Below are 20448 nucleotides of genomic sequence, written 5' to 3'. Positions count from 1 at the left end.
ATTTAAAGATGTTGGTTATACTTAAATTTATTATCTTTAATGTTTTGATAAACTGCTTTATAAAATCATGGAATTTTCACATTGGAAGGAACCATGCTGCCTCTCTTAATTTCTAGTGTCCTGGTATGTTAATTTTTTTAAACTCACATTTATATGGTGCCTTAAGAATCTGCTTACAATAGCCCCAAACTTTCCTCTTCACTCTTGATATCAAAGACACCACCATTCTCCCACTCACTTAGACTTACAATCTTACTGTGATCATCAATGTCTCACTTACATTCACCCCATGTATTTTGTCTGTTGCCAAGTCTTGGCAATTCTATCTTCTAAAGTTTTCTCATACAGTGCCCCCTCCTCTCTGCTTTTATAGCTGCCAACCTGGCACAGGCCTTCACCTCCCACCTGATCCATCTCAGTAGCCTAGTGCTTTATCTTCCTCACCTTGTTTCTCTTTATTATAGTTCATCATACATTCAGTTCCAAAGTGGCATGATTGAGAGAAGTGGGCAAAAACAGAAGAAATGAAATGCAAAAGAAGAAGAGCTTAAGAAAGCACATAGACTCCAGACCCAACCCATTGGAGAAGGAGAGAGAGAATTCTATGGAAGGTTGAGAAAGAAGGCAGTTCTCCCAAGCTGACTTGGCACTTCTGCTTGGAGTGGTCTGATCTCCATACCACTTCACTTTTCTCTGTCTAACCTCTTTGAAAAGAGGATGGCTGAAGAAATTCTTGGATGTTACACTTTTCTTCGCCTATCTTGAGAAGAAGAAAAGAGAATCTTGCCCAGTAAAGACCTCAGCTGAATTATTAATATTTCCCTCAGGGGAAGTGAACTTTATTCTTTTTTGCAGAGACTTAAACCAAAGCCTTCAATAAGTGATAGAAATTAGAATTGGGGAAAACCTATCTCCCTCTCTCCCAGTATCCCTCTTATTTCCTTCCCCCAAGAAAAATAAATAGGTCCTTTTCAACTAAAGAAACTGTTCTCAAGATTTTTGTAATTAGAGGGAGAAACTGATTCACTGTCTGTTAGGCAGACTCTATTACTCTGCTTAGTAAAGAGAACAGGAAGTAAGAGTGTCTTCTGAAATCAGCTCCCTTACTTCAAAACTGTTTCCTGGTGTAACATCTGTTTGGTTCCCTTATCATCTCTCACTATTCCCCTCTAATACAGTCATCATAAAGTTTAGATCTGATTATCTCACAATGTGTGTACTTATATGTACATATTTATAAGTACATATATGTAATTTCTTGAATGTTGTCTCCTTAGGTCCCTCAATTAGAACGTGTATCACTTAGTCCAGTTCTTGGCATGTGTTAAATACTTAATAAGTGCTTGTTTATAATAGTGGTGGTAATGGGGCTAATGATACCTAAGCTGTGGTAATCTAGTCTTTATTTGAGGCCCTCTGGTAAAGGAGTAAAAAGAAATGCATTATTTCTGGATAAAATTCATTAACTATTTGGATAGCTTTACTTGTCTGGAAGTCTTTCATTACTTTGCAATTTCTTTGTATTGTTTCTGGAACAGTAGAAATTCTTTTCATTCTTAAGGCAACTCATAATAAGTCCTTGAACTACATCGACTCATATAGACTTATAAGGGGATGGAGAGATTTCAGAGGCAGAACTTAGAAGACATGGCAATCACTTGGATAAACAGAGTGAGGAAAAAGGAAGAGTTCATGATGATCGATACACAAAATACCTGACATTTCTGGACTTTCTCTTCCTTATTTGTTGCTGTAGATAGATTTCAGGATGTGTGATTTTTTTCCTATTTTAATAAGCTTGGTTTCCTTTGTTATACAATATGTTTTATTTTATGTATTTAAAGACAATTTTTTTCCTAAATAGGATCTATAGATTTCACTATACTCTCAAAGATATCCATGACACAAAAAAACCTAGATTAGATGATCTGAAGGATTCCTCCTTGCATCAAAATTATATGATCCTGTGCACTATAAAATAGCATAGTAACTGGAAAAACATTGATGCTTTAAGGACACAAATTTAAAAAGTCATTTAGTAGCATTAGTTAATCATGTAAGAATATACTGTAGAAGATGAGTTTTCATATAAGTCCTGAAAGCAATAATAGGCATTGATTAGCAGTGTAGAGGGACAAAACTTTTCCTGTAGAACAAATAAGAGGTTGAATTTCATAAAATCAAGATTTTTAATAAAAGATGTTCTAAGCATTTGAAGATAAGTAGGATACTAAAAGTGGCACCTCCCTTCACTAAAGATTTTAAGAAAGCCATGGACCTTCTGAGGTGATATAATGTTTTATTTTTTGTCATTAGAATGTAATTTATACAGAAACTAGTCAATTTATAATCCCCTGTTTTGTCTTTTTCTTTAAAAATCCCACTCTTAAAGTATAGAGTAGGGCATCAGACTTCTATTTGAATATAACATAGAAATTAAATTTAGGGTTTGATTAAATATGAGAATTCTAAGGTAATATTATGGTCACCAATTTAAAATATTATAGCTCAAGTCAAAATAACTTTTAGTAGCATTTATTTGTAAGAGGTGGTAAGAGTGAAAGTAGATAAATGTAAGAGGAGGATAGAGAAAATGTCTAGTCTATCACACTAAATGTTGCTTTGGGTGTCTGGCTCAGACCTGGCAGGGCTTTTTAACCCTCAGCCAGAGGACCTGGTGGTGTCTTATGCAAGGATTTCACCTACGCAGCCTCCTCCAGGAAAGGAAGGCCTCTTTGGAACTAATCTTTCCAGAAGCCAGGAAAGGAAGGCCAGCTGCTCACTCACCCAAGACAAAGTCCAAAGGAGAAGGTCCAGGAGCAGTCCTCCAAGAAGTAGTCCAAGAGCCAACATCAAGGTCCAAGCTGAAGGTCCAGTCCAAACCCACCTCCAAAAGCCAAGTCATCAGCTGAATAACCACGGACAGGAAGTTCAGGACTTTTTATAGTCCTTTTTCCACATCCCTTCCTGTCCCTTCCTCCACTTTATAGGAGTCAATTGTAGTCTTTCAATTTGCTTAGCACTGCCCAGGGAGTGGTCCATAGCCTCTGGAGTTGTCACCCACTTTATAAGTGACTTGGCAACTCCCTTACTTAGTGTTAAGTAGGGGTGTTCAAGTTTTTGGTTGATTAATTTGAAAAATTTGAAAATTGCTGATTGATTGAAAGTTTGATTCACTTTTCTCATAGTCACAGCTGGTTGCTGTGGTCAAATGTTTTGATATAGCTATTGACTTCAGATATGTTAAAATGATATGAATAATCATTAGTAATGGGTTTTCTGCTCAGCTGTCTCTTGTTCACAAGAGGAACAATGATGCTTTTCATATCAAAAACATTAAAACAGTATCCAGAGACCAATGACTGCTCACAGTTCTTCTCTCTTGAACACTCATGTAGTCCAGCCTGAAATTAAGGCTTCATATCCCAGGATGATAGAGTGAAATTGTATGTAAGCTTTGTCATCTCTGGACCATCTCAGCCTATGGCTATGTGTGTTTGTGATATTTTATGATGGGCCCACCTTTCATCATCTTTGTGTTACACAGGGGTTGCCCTTCCTCCTTATTAGAAGGGCTGGCCCTGTGTCTCGTTATTATTATTTATTTTTTTACCACAACAGATTTTATTTCACTGGAAAATCCATACAAAGAACTGAACCTGGGACCCATGGAGAAAATATTTACTGCATCTTAAATAAAATTTAACAGTTAGTAGCTTTATGAGGGAAAGAGAGGAAGAAGAAAACCGAATGCCTCCAACTGCTCACTCCAGCTTCCTACCTTAACTCCATATCCCCTTCATATCCATAAGAGGCCTGTGCATGACTTACAGGCAAGACCTTAATAGCAATAGGCTGAAATGTCTGCTTGGGTCCCCACCTTCTAGAACTTTCATTGATGAGTCTGAAAGTAGCCACAGTAGTTTTTTTTTTTAAATGTATACAAAGACAGTGCCAAAGACTGTTGGTTCTGCATTGATCTTTTCAACCACTGATATTTCAGATATGAAGGAAAAAATACACATATCGAAAAATATTTGGTATATAAAAAAATCTCATTCCCTTGGTATCCAAGACCTGCCCCCTTATTTACAGCTGCAGATCAGCTCAGTGAAACCAGGACTAGCTGGGCAGTAGTGAGGCTAGTGTCTATTCGTGGCACTTCAGTCACACAGGATATAGGAGCAGTAAAAGAAAGTCAGAAATTAAGGGAGCAGGTGAGTGGCCTTTGCTTACTTACTTAAGGGTTAAGGAGGGGCAACTGGACATGGAAAAAGGCAGGTCATAAATAAAGGGTGTGTCCTGATTAGCTTAAGCTCTTCCCCAGAGGAAAGAAGGAGCTTTGTGTAGGCTTTAACCAATATCCTATGACCTTGAGGGGGTTGAGAGGGGAGGTTTCTGTGTTGTTCAGTGGCTATTAACATCAGTCTAATTAGCTTGGCTGCCATGGAACCAAAATATTCCCAATTTTTTTTTCATTCAAAAGCCAGGGTGTGATATGGGGAAAAGTACCAAGTAAGTGGGATAAAAGAAGATTGTACAGAAAAGAAGTTTACACCAGCTTTTTGGCCTCAAAGAAACTCTTGAGGTGTCTCATCTGCCATTTGCCAGTGAGGATAAGGATGATAGTCTGAGCAATGGACCACCACAGCACTCTCTGGTTTGTGCTCTCGCTGGTCATACGGAAGCGTTCTTCACGATACGGCTGGTAGTTCTGTTCCTCTTGGATCTGTTCCACCTGATCAAGCAACTGGCCGGCAGGAAGTTGTAGCTCTGTTAATTTATCCTTGGCAGCAATTTCAGGGTAGTTGTTGGTATGTTCGCCAACCTGTATATCCAGATGTACTCTAAGTTTGCCGCCCGCAAAGATGGTCATTCTAGTAGAATTAGAGTGCAGGCAGATCTGGTGGTCACCTGGGGTATGGGAAGTAAAGGTGAATCGGCCCTCTGAACCATACTGCCACGATAATACCACCTTTCCTTCAGGATTCTTCACTTCCACATGCATCCCCAGCCCCGGGGTGGAGGGCAGAAAGGTCTCGGTCTGCTTATCCCATAGCTGGGTTCGGTAAATCCCGATAACTATGGTCTCGTTGGGGCTTTCCTCAATGAAGCAGCACTTCTCCGTCTCTCCGATGTGGAAATAAAGACCCTGCACTGAAGCGAAGGCCAGCCAAAGCAGGAGAAGCAGCGCGCACGGCGCCTCATCACCGCCTGCAGCCTCCGGCCCCAAACACCTGCCTTGTCTCATTATTTTAAAATCAGAGATGATAGCACCTTTAGTACTTACCTTAAAGGGTAGTTGTTATGATGAAGTGAGATAATAAGCATAGAGCTCTTTGCAAACTTTAAAGTTTCATTTAGGGTATCCCCAAAATCTTAGTATATATTTAAGCTTTCATAGCTAGAAACTGAACTAAGACTTTTGGAGATAGCCTGTATAAATGCCCATTATTGTTATTACTTAGAAAAGCAAAACAAAAAGCTTAGTATATTTGGATATCAAACCAGCATATATTATCAAAATATTTCATTTGTTATGTACAGAGATTCATTCCTAACTTATCTCAAAAATTACAATATGGACACTTCAGACAGATGATCCTCAGAGGGGATAAGAGCTCTTGCTAGAGAAACTACAGAGAAAATGTTCAAGTGGTAACTACAAGAATTGATGACAGCTCCTTAGACTTAGATTCAGGGCTGGCCTTAGGCCTCTTTGGAACTTTGATTAAGCACTCCATTCTGAGGCCTCTGGCTATGAAAGGAGGCTGAGCTTCTCACAGCAGCATTAAGAATAATGTGCTTAGCTACAGACCTGCTAGAAATCATACTAATCTTGTAATTTTATTCTGAGTCAAAATCCCTTTATGCACATGCAGAATATGATGTAAGCATGATTGTGGTAATGCATAGAAAATCCAAGAATATTTGTGTGTCAAGAAACAGTTTACCTTTAATTCCTATCTGAAACAACAGAGTGAGTCAGGATGATGTGAATTTGTCATGCAGATTTAGGAAAATGTCTTCAGAGTTTGGAGTAGAAGAGTCAACTTCTTTATGTGTTTGGGTGGGGGGAGTTTAAAAAATAACATCAAAATTGAACCATGAAAGAACAAACAAAGTGAAGAACTTCAATAAAAAGTACAAGTGGGGGAAAATTAGACCAGACATTTTTGGGAAGTGCAAAGGCTGACTAGCTATTAACTAAATTTTCATGAATCATATTATTAAAATTCATTTTGTTTTGTTTAATTTACCATATTAATAAATGGCATATTAATCTAATGGATATATAATATAACATATAATGGATATAAGAATCTTTCTTGAGGCTAATATAATATAATATAGCATGAGTCTCAAAAAGCACTTTATAACTATTGTCATTTGGCCCTCACAGCAAATGTTTGCCAAGGGTTATACAGCAAGGCAATATTTGAGGCTGGATTAGAAATCAGGTCTTCCTTTCCACTGTGCCACTTGGCATGATTAGTTCTGTGACCTTCAGAAAGCCACTGAACCTCTCAGTGATGTAAGCAACTCTCTTGAGTAACAGAGAGGATGCCAAACTCTATTGTTTGGAGTTTCCTCACCTAAGATAGCCATAAGCCAATAAAATGAGAGATTTAATTTCCATACTTATCATTACATATTATATGGACCTGGATAAGGAGTTTGACATTTAGTTTTGCAAGAATATTTTAAAAATTAAACTTCCATTAAATTTGATAACTTGAAACTCTATTGTATAATTATGCATAAAAATTAGACTATATGTATTTCATAGATTTAGAGTTTTAAATGCTAAGGATAAACACGCAAGAAAGCAAGACAGCTCTTTCCCTCTGAGAATTTACATTCTAATTTGAGAAGACAAAGCAAAAAAAGGAACTGGAAGGAGTTTGGGAGTAGAAGTAAAGGGGTGTCATGCTCATTAGAACAGGCTAAGAAGTTAATGACATGGAGACCTGGTACCTGGCAAAATCAATCAAAAGCTAATCTATCAGAGTTGAACCCAGAGAGCAGAATCCAGGTTTTATTCATGGTGTAGAGAAGGTAGAAGTGATGGTCTGAAAAGAAGGTACATGGTGGAGTGGGCTAAAATGGTGTTATTTGTATGCTCTCCAACTTATAATATGGTAAATTGAATTGCTGCAAGGCAAAAATATGCACCCTTATGATTTGATAAATGTTATCTGTGTTCTCTACTTTTAATCTTTTTATCCATTTATAGATTCTTAGAATCCTAAATTTAAAGCTAGAAGGTACATGGGACATCATTCATTTCAATTGCTTCATTGTATAAATGAGGGATCTGAGGCCAAGAAAGCTTACGTGAAGTGTGTAGGGTTATACAGATAGTATGTAACATAGCAAGGACTTGAACTCAAATCATTTGACTTCAATTTCTACTGTTTCCAAGTTTCTTTCCACTGTTTTTTGCTATGGTCATAAATTGTCGTGTGTGGCTTAGAAACCTGTACTTAGTACCAGAAAGGCACTATGACATAGAGGAGATATCAGTAGACCTAGAATCATGAGACTAAGTTTTTTTTTAATAATTTTTTTTATTTTTCCAGATTATACATCAATATTCATTTTTCTGATATTTTGCAACCCATGTTCTCTCTCTCTCTCTCTTCTATCCCAAATAAGACAGGTAATATGATATAGGTTGTGTATGTATTATCATGTAATACATATTTCCATGTTTGTCACATTGTAAAAGAAGATACTAGAGAAAAATTCATGGAGGAAATAAAGTAAATTATCGTCTGTATCAATTTATATTCAGACTCCATCTCTTCCTTCTATGATGGATATCCTTTTTATTCATAAATCTCTTGGAGTTGTCATGGATCCTTGCCTTGTTGATAATAGTTGTCATTCACAGTTGATCATCATATATTATTGTTTTTGCTATGTACATGTTCTCCTAGTTTTACTCACGTTACTTCATATAAGTCTTTCCATGCTTTTTGTGATCATCTTATTTGTCATTTCCTAAGACACAGTATTATTCCATTATGATAAGGCCAGCTCGTCAAGTTATTTGTGGATCACGGACTGGGATAAGAGGATTGAGGTTGGGATCAGGAGGCTCACAGACAGACTCAAAGACCTCTTGCTGCTCAGTGATAAAATTTATTGATTTCAGGTAGGTATTTATAGATGGTTGGATCAGGCAGAGGGATTCGATCACTCACAATGGAAGTCAATGATTAATAGGATGGAAACAATGTATTTAAACTATCTGGTGACTTTGAACAGAGTTTTCTATAGGTGATCATTCAACATGTCAATTCAACATATCAATGTATGACCCAGCTTTTTACAGAAAACTGTATGTTCTTCTCACAGAATTCTTGCATCATCTTGGAAGAATATTCAGTATTTTTGGGGAGAGGAGAGGTTGAGTTCTTATGTCGAGGGGCATGCTATGTGTCTAGCTGTTTGGAGGCTATCACGGCCCAGAGACCTTGCAAACTGGGGTAGATTGGGCATTCCAAAACCTTGCTTGATCGAAGTCCCTGTTTTTGTCATGCTGTTCCCACATCATTACATGCATATACAACAACCTGAGGTAAAAAGAGAAAAGGATAAACAGAAGAAAATAAAGTGGAGGGAAATATACAATTGGTAACTAACCATAACTATGAATGTGAGTGGGATGAGCTCACCAATAAAATAGAAGTTTTTAGCAGAATTGATTAGAAATCAGAACCGAACAAAATGTTGTTTACAAGAGATACACTTGGAACAGAAAGACATTCACAGAGGTAAAATAAAGGGCTGAAGTAGAATCTATTGAACTTTAACAGAAATTTTGAAAAAATGCTAGGATAGAATTCATCATCTCAGTCAAAGAAAAAAATACACATAATTAAAAGAGATATGGGGAATTACATTTTGCTAAAAGATACAATTGATGCAATTTTTTTAGTCTTAAATTTTTTACTTAATTTAGAATATTTTTCCATTGTTACATGATTCATGTTCTTTCTCTCCCCACTTCACACCCCCCTCCCATAGCCAACATACAATTCCACTGGTTTTACATGTATCATTGATCAAGACCTATTTCCATATTATTAATAATTGCATTAGGATGATCATGTAGCGTCTACATCCCTGATCTTATCCCCATCAACCCATGTGATCAAGCAGTTGTTTTTCTTCTTTGTTTCTGCTCCCACAGTTCTTTCTCTGGATGTGGATAGTGTTTTTTCTCTTAAGTCCCTCATAATTGTCGTGGATCATGCAATGCTGCTAGTAGAGAAGTGCATTACATTCAATTGTGCCACAGTGTATCAGCCTCTGTCTACGACATTCTCCTGGTTCTGCTCCTTTCACTCTGCATCAATTCCTGGAGGTCATTCCAATTTACATGGAATTCTTCTAGTTCATTATTTCTTTTAGCACAGTAGTATTCCATCACCATCAGATACCACAATTTGTTCAGCTATTCTCCAGTTGAAGGTTAGTCCCTCTTTTCCCATTTTTTTGCCAACACAAAGAGCATCGCTATAAATATTTTTGTGTAAGTTTTTTTTCCCTTATTATCTCTTTGGGGTATAAACCTAGCAATGGTATGGCTGGATCAAAGGGCAAATAGTCTTTTAAAGCCCTTAAACTATGTAACACTGATTTTTGGCAGTTCAGAGCCTCTTTTTCTTGCTTCCCAGTTCAAAGCAATGCTAATATGTCAAGTGGCCAAAATTTTCATTTCTGGATACATAAGGCATTTAAATTACATACTATCTTGTGTTGTTGTTCCACTCAACACCTACAAGGGACTGCAGATAGAAAGATGAGCAATATAATCTTTTCCTTCAAGGAGCTTATGATCCAGGAGAGATTTGATATATAATTATAGTACAGAGTAAATGTGAGGCGAGCTAAAGAATACCTGCTTCATGAATGAAAATGAGACTTCCAGATGACTCAAAGGAAACAGAGGAAAGAATGTTTTCATCTGAAACAATTACAAGAAACTACCTAAATTGATTCTTATAGAAGAAATATTTCAACAGATTGAGATAAAGAAAGAGTGCAACCTAGGCCTATGAGATATCCTGATCATAACAGAGACATTTAACTGGAAAAGAGCTTATGTGCCAATTTTCGGTGATAGGATGGCATTTGAAAGGCTCATTGGCACAGTGACCGAAGGGCTAACCTTGAAGTCGGGGAGATCTGGATTTAAATCCTGACCCTGTCTCATATTGCCTCATATATGCATAAGCAGGTTACTTATCTCAATGCTCCCAGACTGCTAAGACTATAAATTGGAGAGATGTTTCTAATCTGCATCTGTGAAAGGATTTTCACAGTTAGTACTTGCCTTCCTGGGTGTCATCACAGATCTTGGATAGGGAGATATTCCACTAAGATTATGGGCTTTTGCATTTTACAGATTTTAAAAAATATTTTAGAAAGAAGTTGAGTGAGGACATTTCCTTCAAGATGATTTAGAGATAGCATGTGTATTGAATAGCAGCACAGAGATCATGAGCCTTAGTTTCCTCATCTGTAAAATGAGGAGGCTTGATAACCATTACAAGTTCTTCTAGATATAATGTGTTTTCCAGATACTGCTAATGTTTTCAAAACTTCATTTTTTTTGCAATGTTCACATATTCTAGTAATGTTAGAATAAAAAGAAAATTTGAGGTAATTTGACTAGATTCTTCATTAGAAAGTCAGCTCCCCTAGCCCCCCATTAAGAGGAGGTCAATTTGGCTTCAGTTTACAGGTAACAAATTTATATTAACAGATGTTTTTCTCCCAGTTCCACCCTTTACATCACTGATTTCTATATCTATGAGTTGGTTTTATATGCTGAGTGAGGAAATTTAAAATGAAAACTATACTTTTCCAACTCATCTTAGTAATGTAGCACATGTGCAGCTTTGCAATCACCTACTGTGTGACAGGTCCCTAATGGATCCAGCTTGGATTTAAGAGCTAAGGTTAAACCTTCTGTCTTTGGCATTTTAATTTCCTTCCCATTGCCTTGTTATTTTTTTATGGTCACATTGAAAATCAAGATTAAAAAGGAAAAGGAAACAGGGTCTAATGGACCTAGTAGTTGATAGACCAGATGGCAACAGGTCCCTCATGTTTGTTGTATAAGTCGTTCTTAAATTGTGTAACAAGCCTTAAGCTTTCTTCCTTTGATACAGAGTATGGTTCTGCTGAGAACCTTGTTATAATGCAGCTTGGTAGTTTGCTGTATTAAGATCTATTTGGTGAGAATGCTTACTTAATAAGTTCTTAATCAGGGAAGCTCAATTTAAGGAACCCTCCATGTTGATATTCCCTATACACAGCAATTCATGACAGTATGATAGTCTCCAAAGCAGGGCCCTGTGACTTAACATGAAGTGAGTCATGGCTTGAACACAATAGATATGTGATTAACCAGCAAATATGAAAATGCATTGCATACTGCCTTTCCTCTTCAGCACTGTGGCCAGAAGAGAGACTTAACTCCAGCAATACATTATTATCCATATTAAATAACATTTTCTCATTTTTCTGTGACCAGTAACCTAAAACTCATTAGTATAAATAACAATTATTTGTAAGTATATAGTGTTTAAGGTTTCAAAACAACTTTACATGTGTTTTACTTTTTGAATCTTTCAATGTCTGTTAATTTAATATTTTTATTATTTCCATTATAGAGATGAAAAATAAAGGCAAAGAATTTTTAAATGACTGTCAGCATCTCACAGTTACTAAGACTTTGAAGTAGGATTAAAATTCAGGTTTTCCTGATCCCAGGAGTAGCACTCTTTTGTATTATACTGACAAGCTGTCTCATTGTATTATTTCTCTTCCACAATTCTACTGAATAAAAGTAGGTTCAGAATCTTGGCAAAAAAAAAAAAAAAAAAAAAGATCTATTTGGATGACTTAGATCCATTCATATTTACTCAGAGATTTTCTAGTACAGAGGAAAGACCAGTAGCCTTGCCCTCAGAAAACCCAGTCATCTGTTTCTACATCACAAAAATGAAAATAATACATTCATTCTCTCTAAGAGTTGTGTTGAAGAAAGTGCTTTAATTAGTCCAAATGTGCCATAGAAACATGAGCTACTGGCATCATGGTTGTCATAAAGAAAATGCTCTGTATAACACCAACCAAATCTTGTACAAATGTAAGTTGTTATTAGTAGGCAGAAACAATAAGGATCCATTGCTGGAAATGGGGTTCCCATTGAGATTCCAGTGTCGAGGAGGGACACACCACCAGTGGGTGTTTTGAAATGTGTGGAGTTTGTTTTTAAAGTTTGTTTAGGTAATGCCTAATGAGAATCATTTTCAATACAGTCAGAATTGTATGAAAATATTTAAAACCTACTAGTTTTTGTTATCTCAAAGGAGAATATTTCTTTAACATAAAGTAAAGGCTAAATATAAGTATAGACAGATTTCTAAGCAGAATTGTGAAATCTATTATCTAGATAGGGAAGAAAAATTAGAGGTCATCTGGTTCCACTCCCCCACCAAAAGAAAGAAAAAAAATTCTTGAAGGAAATATAGTCAAGCAAAAACAAATCCCCATATTATCTATATGTAAAAATTTGTTATGTATGTATGTATATATATATATATATATGTATATATATATATTTGTTTTATATAAAGAATGCTACCCACTTCCTGAAAGACAGAAGTGATTGTTTAGTCATTTTTCAGTCATGTCTGATTCTTCATGACCCCATTTGGGGTTTTCTTGGCAGGGATACTGGAGTGGTTTTCTGTTTCCTTCTCCAGCTCTTTGTACAGATGAGCAAATTGAAGTAAATAGGATTAAGTGACTTGCCCAGGGTCATACAGTCAGTGAATGCCTGGGGCCAAATATGCACTCTGGAAGATGAATCTTCCTGTTTCCAGGCTTGATACTATATCCACTGTGCCACCTAGTTCCCCTCACAATTTGTTCAGCTATGATGAGTACCTCTTTGGTTTTCAGTTCCTTGCCACAATAGAAAAAGCTGCTGTAAACATTTTTGTACATGAGTCCATTTCCTCTTTTTTGATCTCTTTGCAGTGTCAACCTAGTAGCAGTATCCTTGGATCAAAGGACATGTATGCACAGTATATTAACTGTTAGGGCACTATTCAAATCACTTTTCAGAATTGCTGGCCTTATTCACATTTCCAACACATTGTTTGGCATCTTCTGTGCTGCTTCTTTAAAACAATAACAACAACAACAAAAATCCTGCTTTTTTTTTCTGTGGCATTTTCAGCCTCTTCCCTACAGTCTTGGTTTCTGGACTTGCACACAAGGTTGTCAGATCGATCTCTGTTATTTTGTTGCCAATCTGCTATGTCTAGAGGATATTGATTTTTTTTCCCTCCTCTAATGTGTGTTGTAAAAATCAATATTTTACTATCCAGTAGAGAACTAAAGAATCAGCAGCCATCTAGGGATGGACAGCCAAATAGACCAGCATGCAGGCTCTGTCTTCTGAGACTAAATCTGGACTACAGTAAAATGGAAATCAATTTTTAGTACAAGAATAACAATGAAATATTAAAACTCTAGTAAATTATTTTAAATTGATTTGCTTTAAAATGATTAGAAGCAAAGCTCTGCCTACATACAACATTTAGTGTTTTATATAGTGATGAATGAAGTTAATAAGTCTTTCTTCTGTTCTAATTGACTGTTGGCACTGAATAGACATAGAAATGGGTTTGTGTAAAAGGAGCAGGGGAAATGGGCTTCTGTTCAATAAACTTGTCCAGGGATTTAAAAAGAAAATTCTCTTCCTGTGCATTTTTGTGTTGATTAAAAAAAAACAAACATTTTCTGACCTGATCAGCCTCTTTAAATTAGACCTTGGATTGGGATCACATATGTAGCTCTGAGTTGTTTTCCTCTTGAGCCTTCTTAGTGAAGTATTTGGATCCAGCTTCATTTGTTCAGCCCTTTAATAAGTGCCCGCTCTGTTCAAAGCATTGTGCTAGTGCTGGGGGACATATACAAATCCCAATATGTGAATTCATTAGTTAAAATCCAGGTTTTGTTGTCCTTTGTGGAATTGTATACTTCTAAGTGTTCTTGCCCTTCTATCTCATTCATGCTAGTGCAAAGTATTATCTTTGGAATGTGTCATATGTTAGTACTCTGATATTTAATTATTATTTATTAAATTAATTATTCAGGTTCAATTTAATAATTATCTAATTTAAATAATTAAATATTAGTAATTTGTTGTGGTCCTTCTTCAGCCCATTTTACAGATGAGGAAATCAAAACAAACAGGACAAAGTGACTTGCCTAGAGTCATATAGCTAGCAAGTGTCTGATGTCAGTTTTAAATTAAAATCTTCCTTAATACAGGCCAGGCACTCTAACCACTGTGTGACCTATAATTAATAATCAAATATTAATTAATGATTAATGTTATTTATTGAAAGGTGAATGAGACCTTGCCACTCATTTAATTAAACCCCATAATTTTATAGGTGAGGAGACAGATCCAAAGATGTTAAGTGGTTTATTTTAAAATTCACTTAGAGTAAGTAATTGGAGAATTTGAACCCATCTTTCATAAACTACTTGATAAATTCTTTAATAGGTAGGGATCATAAATTAGTTACTTCCTCGTGTACAAAAGCATAACATAATATTAGATGTAAAGCAGGTTCTCAATAAAAAGTCAACTGGAGAAATGTAGGCTGACAAAAGGTCAAAATGACAAATATTGACAAATATGTGGAAAAATGGGGAAACTAATACATTGTCGGTAGAACTGTGAACTGATCCAACTGTTCTGGAGAGCAGTTTGGAATTACACCCAAAGAACTATGAAACTGTGCATGTCCTTAGACCTGACAACATAATTACTGGTTCTATTTCCCTAGGAGATCAGGAAAAAAAGAAAAGAATCAATATATTCCAAAATATTTATAGCAGCTCTCTTTGTGGTAGCAAAGAACTGGAAATTGAAGGGATACCCATCTTCTAGGGAATGACTAAACAAATTGTGGTATATGATTTTGATGTAATACCACGTGGCTGTAAGAAATTAGATTAATTTTTTCATTTGAAAAGAACTACTTGAGATAATGAAGAATAAAATGAGTAGAACCAAGAGAGCATTATATACAGCTATAGATTTAATATTGAAAAAATAACTTGTGAATGTTCACCTCCAGAGAATGAACTGAGATGTGAAAATAATATAAAAAATATAATCTATATATACATACATAGGCCAGTTGATGCTTTCTATGGTATGGGGGGGAGGGGACAGAGGATCTGAATTTAAAAAAAGCAATTTAAATGTAGGTTGAAAAAAAAGCATTCATGCTTTCAAAACTCACTAGGTTGCAAATTCTATGTTAATTGTGCTACACAAATTTCATCCTTTATTTTTTCATTCTTTGCATTCTTCCTTCCCAAATCAGAAAACTAAACACAGGTTAATTTCTAGACTTGGTTCTAGTTCTGAGACCTTAAGAAGGAAATTAGACAGTCAAGAGAATTTAATGAACATGCTCTATGCAAAGCAACTACTTTAGTGGATGTAATGGTACCTTTTATGATATTCTTGATTTCTATATGTCTACTTACTCAGAGAAAGAGGCAGAGGAAAGTTTTTTCTGTATAGTTTTTACCTTGTAATGGTAGCTTCTATCTTAAATAATCCATGTTAGGCTTTTGAATCAGAGCAGAGAAAATAAATGATGGGCTAGGAGAAACCAAAGGTCTCTTATAATACTGCCTTCCCATGACCCTACCTCTTTTGTGGGAAAGTCAACACCATAAGACCTATTTTCTCCATTACTAGTTGAAAGGATCATCAACATTTCAGAAAGTCCCAGAGATTAGAGTGAGGGTTGGTGGTAATTTCTTTGAGAACTAGTGAGTTTATTCTGGTTGTTGCTTAAAGCTATTTAGGATCTGACTGATTTGATTTTGTTTCTAGGAATATATCCCAGACTAATAAGGGCAGAATAACCAACTATCTAAATCCTGTGCTTCTATAAAACATCCTATATGCTTCATAAAAAAGACCATGAAGAGGCGTCATGGTTTAGTGCAATGGTTATTACCTGGGATCTGTGGACATTTTTCATTCTGTCTCCTTGTTGGTTCTTTCACTCCTGTATTCATTTTTTGCAACATTTTAATCCTGGTTGGAGAGGATTCTCTTGGAGACACAGGGCTGATGCTCTAGTTACTCCTCCATCTTGTTTCACTTCAGGAAGTCCAGTACTTTGGGCATTTTTTTCTAAAACTATATTTCAATTATAATTCGTTTTCTTTGTAAACCTCTATTATATTTATGCTTTACTCTGACAAAGAGTACATAAGACTGCCAAATGGGTTTACACGTTTTTTTTTTTTAAATGCTAACAATCCCTGGTTTAGTAGAAAGAGTATTAAATTTGGGGTCACCAAACCTGGATTCAAGTGATCAGCTAATTACTGCTGATGTAATCTTGGACATTTTGCTTGAGATTTAGCTTCCTTCAAATGAGGTATTGGTCTAGATATTCAGCAAGTGGGTTTTTAACTCTAAATTCTATAAGCTCATGATCCAAGATTCCTACTTGCCTGGGTTATTATGACATTCCAATGTGTACATTCCACTTTTCCAAGCTTCATACTTTTTCTGGTGTATTACTATGACTCTGTAGTCTGACTTACTCAATTTAACTTGTCTGTGGATTTCAACTCTAAATATCCTCTGGCTTGTTCACATCTTTTACTTAACTAAATCTGCTTCTGATTCCTGGCTTTGATCCTGATATTTGTTCTTCATTATTGCTTCTAAGTTTGCCATTATAGATTTCTATTCCTGGTGCTCAACTCTAGTTCTGAACAGTGACTGAATCCTGTAAGGAAATGATTCAATGATGGGAGAAGGCAGGAGAAGACCCAGTGCAACTATAAGGTAATGAGACTGATTTCCATAACCCAAATGGAGAATCAGTATCATTGCTTTATAGTCATACCATAGATACACCTGAACTGAGACCAACAAACAATTAGAGAGCCACCTATGGAACAATAAGATTCACTGACACTTATCACCTTCAATAATGTTTGGAGAAGTTGCTTATTGAAACATTTTCCCTAAATCTAATTATTATAAGTTTCTAATTTTTAAAAATGTCTTGGGGTAACAATTTTTAATGTGTATTTAATGTATGTTCATTGTTTATCCTAACATATTTATGTAAATCATACATTGGAGTTTCCTTAAAACAAGGCATACCTATAACTGGAAAAGAAGAACACAGGTGACCCACAGTAGGGAAAGTTGAGCCATAGGTCCTATATGTATTCTTGCACATGTCAGTACACTTTAAGGATAAGGAAAAAGATATGAGAATTGAGTTAGAAAGCCTTAAGTTGAGCCTACAGGCTTTTAAAAGATGCAAGAGTCTCTTATAACCTTCAATTGCTTGGCTAAAAACAATTTATCTTTTTCTTAAACCATGGGCAAGAGAAGGCATCTTCGAGGCAGAAAGTCTCAAGAAAGTAGCTCTGTGTCAGGGTTTGGGATTGTTAAGTCATAGCCAAGAACAGATAAGGAGAAATAGTGTACTTGCTTTTCTTTATCATGATGTTCTATTTTTACCCCACTTGAGGCTTGTAAGTGTCTTATCACCTTAGAATACTACAGTGGAAACAATGGAAATCTGGTAATGTCCCTATAATATCTTGTAAAGTGTTAAAAAATATCTTGAAAATTCTTGTGAAGTTCATTGTCATATAGCCTTGCCTGACATTGTTATTGTTAATTTTTTCCATTGTTGTTAGAACTGAACAAACAAGCATATAGATTGAGGAATGTTTAGAGTGTTAAACGAATCCTACCAGCCCTGTGTGAAAAAATGAACCAGACTATTCTAACTGGCCATAAGCAATCATATTCTAAATTAATTGGAGTACTCAGTGCTTAAGTAAGCCATCATCTGGAATGGGCTTCCCAAAGGGGAAATTTTTCAGGTTAACAGAAGGGACCCATAATAAAGTAAAAAGTATTAAGTCTTGAGCAACAAAAACATGTGGGATGTTTTTCTGTATAATATTTCACATTAAATGTAATTGTAGATTAACTTTTATAAAGAAAACATTTATCCAAGCTAGATAGACCCAAATCCTTTCATTTCCTCAAGTATGACAAAAACAGTAAAAATATGCTCTTATTTAATTTCCTACTATGCAACCTCAGTTATGGGGAAAATATTGTCTGACAAGATCCCTTTATATTGAAAAGTGCCCAGAGAAAGGAAACTATTTTTCTTAGCCTCTTTTGTATCATGTACCCCTTTATCAATCTGAAACCTATCAACTCCTTCACAGGATAATGTTTTAAATGTATAAAATAAAATAGGGTTACAAAAGAAACCAATTATATTGAAATAAAGTTATTGAAAGCTTTTTTTTAGTACACATTTCCCTGTTTAAGAATCCCTGTTAGAGAGTATAGATAATCTATCAAAGGACTGAATACCATCTTAAATTTAGACTTCTATGCACCATATCTCTAATATTTGGAATACCAAATATATTCAAGAGTGTTTAAATTGACCTTTCATACCTACAGTTTACTCACATATAGTCCTCTATTACTAATGAATATATTTAGCTATTATCTTGAATTGAGCAAAACTTGAAAATTTTGATTCATGTTACCAAAAACAATGTCAAGAAAGAATATATTTCTTAATTTTTTCTATACTGGTACCATGTAATCATGACATGAAATTAGTTAGAGAATTTGCACTGGAAGGGGTCTTAGAGATAATCTAGTCCAACTCCTTCATTTTATATATGAAGAAACAGAGTCACAGAGAAACTGACTTGTCTAATGCCACCCAGCCTATCTTAGAAGAGCTGAAAGCAGACCCCAAGTTACCCCACACTTTTTCCAATGTTTTGCTGCCATATGACCTTGGATATTTAAAAAATAATTGATGGGGGCAACTGGGTAGCTCAGTGGATTGAGAGCTAGGCCTAGAGACAGGAGGTCCTAGGTTCAAATCTGGCCTCAGACACTTCCCAGCTGTGTGACCCTGGGCAAGTCACTTGACCCCCATTGCCTAGCCCTTACCACTCTTCTGCCTTGGAGCCAATACACAGTATTGATTCCAAGATGGAAGGTAAGGGTTTAAAAAAAATAATTGAAAATATTTCTTTGGATAATCTTATTGTTCACTAGACATTTGGAGACTAGTCATTTCAAGATCTGAGTAAGACAGAGCTAGATCTTCTGAAAAGGAAGCAACTCTAATATTTTTTGAATCAAACTTTAAATAACAGAAGTTGATATTCCCATATGCAACCATCGTTGTTCTTTGTAAACTGAAAGGTTCATGTTTGTTGATGATTAAGTTCATTATTTAATGAATTTTTTAAAAATAGGAATGAATATATGTAAAGAGCACCATACTAAAGACTAGAAATATAAGTAGAAAAAACAGTAATCCTGACTCTCAAGGGCTTACACTCTAGTGAGGGAGGGGATCCAGAGTGGACATTTCAGCCACAAGTCAGAAAGGCCCTGTGGATCTTATGGTGCAGAGCCTAAGCAAAGCGTAATACATCTTCTCTCTTTTTATTATTCAAACTATATCTGTTTCTCTGTTTGACAATTCTAATGATTTTGGTGAGAACTTTCTTTTCTATGTCTTTAGTAGCTATGGATGCCAGGGGGACTATCAGGTTGCATCTCCAAAAGAGTTGATTCTCTGTGGGATGGGAATGCTGCTAGTCCTGGTTCTCTTGGATTTAGCTGCCTATTGGTTGGTCTGCTTTCTATGAAGTTGGTAGGGATAGCAAGAACATTCTTTAAAAAGACTGCTCTCCTCAGTGAAGGTTTAAGAGGCTGGGCTGGAAGTAGAGCCAGTCACCAGGGAAAGCCGACATAACTCTTCCTGGCATCAAGCATAATATTCTGGGCTATCTTTGCAAGGAATTGAGGGTAGGATTATAGTCAAGATGATGGTGATTTGACTTGCCCAGAACATGCCACCTCCTGTCTCTTTCTTTAGGGCATTTTGCTTCTTCAGAGAGATTAGCTTCCCTTTGCTGCTAGTGACATTAGGTTAGTAGTTGATGTTGGTTGTGGCAGTGATGGTGAATATCTGCTCCACAGAAGTTGCTTCTCTCATTAAGGACTTTGGGAACAAACTAGAAGGAGGGGTGAGAAGAAGTACAATATAGTTCTCCAGATTCTTGGCTTTACTTGACCCTGGAAACCAGTTGGAATAAGTGAGTAAACTGACATCTGGGAAATAACAGTACAGAAGAATACAAGAGCACAAAAATAATGCTTTTTGTAATAGCTCCTATGATTAAAGGATAAAGTGAATAAGTACATAGGGGGTGGTGGCAGGGAGTTGACTAAATCAATTAGCAGTCTTTTATATAAAGATTATACCTAGGATAAGTTGTCAT

General features: G+C 36.0%; 2 protein-coding genes across 5 annotated transcripts in view; one reads left to right on the top strand and one right to left on the bottom strand.

Annotated features, from left to right (window-relative positions):
- ATP8A2 (ATPase phospholipid transporting 8A2) overlaps window positions 1–20448 on the top strand; it is an 860692-nt gene that overhangs the window by 467314 nt on the left and 372930 nt on the right. The window lies entirely within an intron of this gene.
- LOC103095323 (transmembrane emp24 domain-containing protein 4-like) lies at window positions 3601–5251 on the bottom strand. Its single transcript, XM_056825864.1, has one exon. It carries the CDS (start codon window positions 5249–5251, stop codon window positions 4553–4555), a length of 699 nt encoding a protein of 232 aa, XP_056681842.1. The 3' UTR covers window positions 3601–4552.

The sequence above is a fragment of the Monodelphis domestica genome, chromosome 4 (assembly GCF_027887165.1).
Source record: "Monodelphis domestica isolate mMonDom1 chromosome 4, mMonDom1.pri, whole genome shotgun sequence".
In the NCBI taxonomy this organism is placed as follows: domain Eukaryota; kingdom Metazoa; phylum Chordata; class Mammalia; order Didelphimorphia; family Didelphidae; genus Monodelphis; species Monodelphis domestica.
Note: the sequence above shows the minus strand (reverse complement) of the source record. Positions and strands in the feature narration are given on the sequence as shown.